General features: G+C 35.7%; 1 protein-coding gene across 1 annotated transcript in view; it reads right to left on the bottom strand.

Annotated features, from left to right (window-relative positions):
- Positions 1 to 7,195, bottom strand: part of LOC102810830 (chromosome unknown open reading frame, human C7orf72) — a 152,196-nt gene that overhangs the window by 120,411 nt on the left and 24,590 nt on the right. Inside the window, exon 3 of the mRNA XM_006875288.1 lies at positions 3,099 to 3,175. Coding sequence (XP_006875350.1) covers positions 3,099 to 3,175 — 77 coding nt within the window. The remainder of the gene's footprint in view (positions 1 to 3,098; positions 3,176 to 7,195) is intronic.

The following is a 7,195-nucleotide window of genomic DNA, read 5'->3' as shown; positions in this document are numbered from 1 at the left end:
CCTGCTTGAAACAATCTGTTTTATCATGAAATTTACTTAACTTCCTTGCCATTTGGAAGTTCTATATCTACGCTATTCCTCTTTGTTGCTTTGTAATTGACTTCATTATAATTGCTATATCTTGTAGGTTTGTTTTACTTTAAACATTTGTATATCTGGATTGATTTCTGGATGGTTTTGTCATGTATGGTAATCTTAGGTTGTTGTCTGCTATTATTGTTTCTCAGTCCAAAGAACACTCTTTAGCATTTTTTGTAAAGTTGGTCTGGTCATTACAAATTATTTTAGTTCTGTTTTTCAGGAAATGCCCTCATTTCACTGTTGTATTTGAGGGGTAGCTTTGCTGGGTATATGGTTCTTGGTGGAACATCTTTTTCCTTCAGAGTTTTGTATATGTTATTCCATTGCCTTCTTGCCTGCATGGGTTCTGCTGAGAAATCTGAGCTTAGGCTTACTTGTTCTCTTTGTAGGGAACTTTTGTTTTCCCTGTGTTGACCTCAGGATTCTTTCCTTGTCTCTGATTTTGGAAAGTTTAATTATCATATGTCTTGGTGATTTTCTTTTGGGGTCTATTCTGTTTAGGGTTTGTTCTGTTTCTAGTATGCTTATATTCTCATATTTCATGATGTTAGGGAAGTTTTCTTCCAATAACTCTTCAACAATTTTCTTTGTGCTTGTATCTTTCTTTGCTGGAATTCTGATCACCCATAAATTCTAATTCTTCATGCTGTTCGACATAACTCTTAGGCATTCTTTTGATTTTTTAATTTCCTTTTTTGGGGGATTGTTTTTCTAGTATTGAAAGATTTATCTTCAAGTTCACACATTTGGGCTTTCATTGTTTTGCATCTACTCCTTTTCCCTTTCAGTATATTGTCCATTTCTGAGATCTTAGTATTAATGCTCTGGATTTATAACTGCAGGTTTTCTTTTGTTTCAAAGTTTGCATTTATTTTGTCTGTTTGTTCTTGTAGTGTTTTCCTGAATTCTTTTAAAGTTTTTATTGTGTTCTCCTTGCTTTCCTCAATATTTTTATAGATCCTTTGAAGGTAGCTAATTATCATTCTTTTGAATTCTTTTTCAGTTAGTTCCAGTACTTTTTCTTCCTCAGAATCGTGGTCATTTGTTTGAGCCATTCTTTCTTGTTTCTTCGTCTGAGCTAAAATTGTCTGTTGTCATCAGAGAATTGTGGTATTATTGTATTTATAAAAATGAACAGTGCAGTTGTTGGACCAGAAGAAAGAAATCTGGGGGGGTTGGGGGTTGGGGGTTGGGAGAGGCTCCTGTAATTCAAGAAGTTCACAAGGTGGTTGTGGAAAGGATGTGACAGCAGATGTCCTGACCCTAGATGGACTTCCTATTGGCCTTGGTGTTATCTATGTTTAGGGCACTCAGTCCAGAAGTAGTTCATGGGGTCCCTTGGTAGAGCTGGTTTCAGTGTCTGTTAGGACCACAACGAACTGGGGACAGCATGACTGGTTAAATTCTGGTCTGGTGGCTCTTAAGGTCTGTAGGTGTGGAGCCAAGCCCCCAAATCCAGGAACCAAAGCAGCACAATTGGCCCCCATCTTGCACTGTCATGGCTTCCAGCCACATGGCACCAAACTCCCAGAGAGCAGGGTCTGTGCTGGGGAAGGATGAGGATAGGAGCTGGCCACACTTCTAAGCACAAGGGGAGAATGGGGAAAAAGAAGCACACCTTTCCCACTGCCTGTGCAAATCTGTTCTGCTAAACCTTCTTGTATTGCCAAACCTTCTCACAAGATGGTCAAGTCACATGGGACCAGCCATTCACTCATCAGTTTCCATCTCTCAATGTCCCTTCCTGGTGTCTCCTCCTAGCATTGGCTTCCTAGCATTCCACTGACCTCTCAAACTTTATTTCTTTTGTTCAACCTGCCAGAATTTTCATCTGTGTCTGTTTTGTCTCTCATATCATTGTTGTAGAGGACTTATGTAGTGCATCTGTGTAGTCCAACATCATGCTAGAAGTCTAAAGCCTGTTCATTGATGTTGATGCAGGACTGGGCAGTATTTAATTCTGTTGTGCATATGGTTTCTATGAGTTGGAACTGACCCAACAGCACCTAGCAGCAACAACAAAATCCCCACAATCCCTGCCACTCTAGATTCCTCTATATCCTTTTCTATTTACTTTTTTCTTTCTTTTTTTTTTCCATAGAGTTATCAAACCTACTAACATAAGATACATTTTTTTTTCTTATTGTTTTTCCTACCTTTAGAGTTGAGCCCAAAGATGGTGGTCTGTTTTATTCACCAATGTATGTCAGAGACTAGAAGGTTAGCATATAATAGATGCTCAATAAATACTTGTTGAATGAGTAATGATAATTTCTTCTCGGTTTGCTTTTCTTCTATGGATTTTCATTGACCTTTTGAATTTGCTACCGTTATAACCTAATTATAAATATCTGTGATAGATATTGGCAAATCTTCTGTATAAGACCTCTTTAAAATATTCAAGAGCAAAGACGTCAGTTTGAAGACTAAGGTGTGCCTGACCCAAGACATAGTATTTTTGATAACCTCATATGCATGTGAAAGTTGCACAATGAATAGAGAATATAGTAGAAGAATTGATGCATTTGAGTTATGGTGTTGGAGGAGAACATTAGAAGTTCCATGGACCACCAAAGAGAACAAACAAATACGTGTTGGAAGAAGTAAAACCAGAATGCGCCTTAGAAGCCAGGATGGCCAGACTCTGCTTCTCATACTAAAGGCATATTATCAGGAGCAACAAGTCCCTGCAGAAGGATTTCATGCTTGGTAAAGTGAAGGTTCAGTGAAAAAGAGTGAGGCCCCCCAATGAGATGGATTGGCATAGTGGCAACAGCAATGGGCTCAAGCGTAGCAGTGATTGTGAGGTTGGAGCAGGACCAGGTAATGTTTCATTCTGTTGTGTATAAGGTTGCTATGAGTTGGCACTGACTTGATGGCACCTAACAACAACAACACAGTGGTAAATGTTCTCTGACTTACTTAGAGGATCCAGGATACTGTATCCACAAAGGCTATATGTCATCAAGCATAAATAAATATTTTATGCATCAAAATTTAACTGACAAAATGCTTACTTTTGTGTAGAAGACTTATAAAATGAATCCTTTGCATTGTATTTCTTGTTTGGTTGAAAAAGAGGTTCACCATCATCCTATAAGAAATAAAACATGAATTATGAGTTAGAAGAAACCCATAAATAGATATAAATTGGAATTATTATTTTTTATTATGCATAATTTCTTTTTTTCTCTCTTTTTCTTCATTTTTCTTCTTTCATAGCACCTCTGGGATTGATTAGTTTAACATTTTCCTGTTCTCACTCCATGGTTTAGAAAATTTACATTCTTTACTAAATAATTTTTTTTAATGTATATTAAAATTAATGAAAAAAAATTATGAAAAGACTGTTGAATTTTAAGTATTGACAAGCAATTAGTTTTCAGCATCATTTTATTTAAAACATTTAGAAGTAACTGTCTTTGTCTTCTAGTAATAGAAGACCATTAGTTCTGAAATATGTTCCATTTTTCTTTCAAAATTAATTAATCTTGTCTAATTTTGCTTCTTTTAAGCTACTTATCTCCTACCTCCCTAACACCACCTTCCCTCCCCTGCAGGATCTGTGTTTTATTCTCCTTAAAAGTACATTCATCAAGGATGTAAATTCCTTTTAATCCTGCTTTTCAACTTAGCCTCACTCTTAAATAAGATTCAAATTGGGTTTAGAATTCTGGTTTAATAGTGCAGTCGCATCTTAGATATATCATATTGGCTTCTGGTATCTATTGTTGCTTTGGAGAACATATTGAATTTAACTGCTGGAACATATACTGTTTTTCTTTTGTTGTAATTATTTCTACTTTCTGGCTGTAATTAAGATATTATCTTTGCTTGTTGTTATTGTTGTTTGCTCTGCCTCATGATAACCCTGTATAGGGTTTCTGAGGAGTTAGTGGGTTAGAACCACCAAGCTTGTAGTTCAAACCTACCTTGCAGTCCAATGTTTACCCTATCTTTGCTTAAGAGAAGATTATTTTTTGATCATCCAACTGATGATTCATTATGATTCTTCAATCTGGGAATTGGACATAAATTTGGGAAAGTCTCTGTCTTTACTTGTTTAGTATCAATATATTCTCTTGGTTGCCCTGTTTGGCATTCCCACTAGATAAATGTTGGTATTTCATATTCTACCCCCAAGTCTCTTAATTTTTGATCTTTTGTCTTTACCTTCTCAAACCTGTTTTACATTTTACAACTATCAACTATTTTTTTTTTTAAGGTGCCATCCAGTTGGTTCCAACTCAGTGCAACCCTATGCACAAAAGAATGAAACATTGCCTTGTTCTATGCAATTCTCACAATTTCCATGTTTAAGCCTGTTGCTGCTGCCACTGTGTCATTCCATCTCATTGGGAATCTTCCTCTTTTTTATTGACCTCTATTTTTCTAAGCATGATGTCCTTCTCCAGGGACTTATTCCTTCTGATAACATATCTGAAGTATGACAGTTGAGATCACATCATCCTGGTTTCTAAGCAGCATTCCTGCTGTACTTCTCCCACACATATTTATTTGTTTTTCTGGAAGTACACTGTAGTTTTAATATTCTCTCCAACACTGTAAGTCAAATTCATCAGTTCTGTGATTTTAATTATTCATTTTCCAAGTTTCACATACATATGAGGTATGGCTTGGGTCAGGTGCACCTTAGTTCTCAAACTGATACCTTTGCTTTGGAACACATAAAAAGGTCTTATGCAGAAAATTTATCTAATGCAAAATGTTTCATTTCTTGACAGCTGTTTCCATTAAAGTTGATTGTGGATCCAAGCAAAATAAAGTCTTTGACAACTTCAGTCTTTTCTCCATTTATCATGATGTTATTTTTTGGTCTAGTTGTAAGGATTTTTGTTTTCTCTACATTGAGGAGCAATCCATACTGAAGACCGTATTCTTTGATCTTCATCAGTAAGTATTTTAAGTCCTATTCACTTTCAGTTAGCAAGGTTGTATCATCTGCATATCTAAGTCTGTTAATAACTCTCCTCCAATCCTGATGCCATGTTCTTCTTTGTTTTATCCAGCTTTTTGGATTATTTGTTCAACAAGCAGATTGAATAAATAAAGTGAAAGGACACAATCTTGGCACATACTTTTCCTGATTTGAAACCACTCAGTTTAAAATCCCCTTGTTCTATTCTAACAACTTCCTAGTTATCTGACCAAAAGTTCCCCATAAGTACAATTATGTATTTTGGAATACTCATTTTTCTCAATGCTATTCATAGTTTGTCAGGATCAACACAGTCAAAAAGCCTTTGCATAACCAACAAAACCCAAATAAACATCTTTCTGATATTTTCTACTTATAGCCAAAATCCATCTGACATCAGCAATGACATCCTTAGGTCCATGTTCTCTTTGAATTGAACTTGAATTTTTGGCAGTTATTTGTTAATGCACTGTTACAACCATTTTTAAATTATCTTCAGCAAAAGTTTACTTTCATGTAATATTATTGATATTATTCAATATCAATAATATTGAATACTATTCTATTGGGTCACATCTTTGGGAATGGACACAGATATGGTACTCTTCCAATCAATTGATGAGGTAACAGACATACATCCAAATTTCTTGGCATAGATGAGTGAGTGCCTCAAGTGCTACATCAGCTTGTTGACTGACTTCAATTTGCATTACTGTTTTAAACCTCTTCTGATATCCATTTTCATCTTTACTTTTATTCCTGTCTTTTTAATGATTTTTAACCTTCTTTGTGTATGATGTTATCCCACAACTCATTTGGTATTCAGTCATTAGTGTCTAGTGCATAAAATCCGCTCTAGATATGGTCTCTAATTCAGGTGGGATATATTCAAGGTCATATTTTGACTCTTGTGGACTTGTTTAAATTTTATTCAACTTCAGCTTGAACTTGCTTATAAGCAATTGATGGTCTACTCCATAGTCTGTCCCTGGACGTTTTTGTTTGATAATATGTAGCTTTTCCATCATCTTATTCCATAAATGTAGACAATTTGATTTCTGTATATTCCATCTAGTGAGGCCCATGTGTATAGCTGTCTTTTATGTTGTTTAAAAAAGCTATTTGCAATGAAGAAGTCTTTGGTCTTGCAAAATTCTATCACCAAGGCTATATTTTCCAACTATTGTTCCTTCTTTGTTTTAAAACTTTGCATTCCAATCACCAGTTAATTATGAATACATATTGATTTCATGTTTGATCAATTTATACTGAATAAGTTGGTAGAATTCAACTTCATCATCACTGGGTTCAGTGGTTGGTGTTTAAATTTGTATGGTGGTGGTGGTGGTTTTGTGCCGTGGAGTTGGTTCTGACTCATAGCATCCTTGTATAGGGTTTCTGAGGCTGTAAATCTTTACAGGAACATAAACTTCATTTTTTCCCACAGAATGGCCGGTAGTTTTGAACTGCTGAATTTGAGGTTAGCAGCTGGACTTGTAACCACTACAGTACCAGAGCTCCTTAATTTGCATAATAGTGGTATTAACTGGTCCACCTTGTAGGAGTATGAATATTATCTTATCACAGACACCATTATACTTCAAGATAGGTCTAGCAATGCTCTTTTTTATGATGAATGAGACACCATTCCTTTCCAATTTGTAATTCTTGGCATACTAAACCATGTGATTGTCAGATTCAAAATATCTGTCCATTTCAGCTCACTACGGTATTGATATTAGTGCATTCCATTTCATTTTTGACAACTTTGAATTTTTGTAGATTCATACTTGGTGCATTCCATGTACCAATAATTAATGAATGTTTACAGCTATTTTTTCTCATTTGTGTTGTTCCCAATCAGCAAATGAATGTCTTGAAAGCTTTACTCCCTTTGAATCATCCTAATCAACTCTATTTGAGGAAGCAGTGCAGAAAGCGGCTTGGCTCCTGCTGCTTGACACAGTCCCAGCAGAAGGAGAAACATCATGCAAAGCAGATGCATCTCAGAAGCTGGCCTCTATCTCCTCTCTAGGATAACTCTGAATTCACTTGTAAAAACATATAATATTGCCATATTCACAGCTTTTGCTATGAGCCTTGTAAACCTTAGGGAAAAACTGGTCTAGCAACAATTGTTTTCAGCTTCGGTGGATTGAATTCAAAGGGAATTGT

Source organism: Chrysochloris asiatica, unplaced genomic scaffold (genome assembly GCF_000296735.1).
Source record: "Chrysochloris asiatica unplaced genomic scaffold, ChrAsi1.0 scaffold00317, whole genome shotgun sequence".
NCBI classification, from domain to species: domain Eukaryota; kingdom Metazoa; phylum Chordata; class Mammalia; order Afrosoricida; family Chrysochloridae; genus Chrysochloris; species Chrysochloris asiatica.
This window is presented reverse-complemented; position numbering and strand designations above follow the sequence as displayed.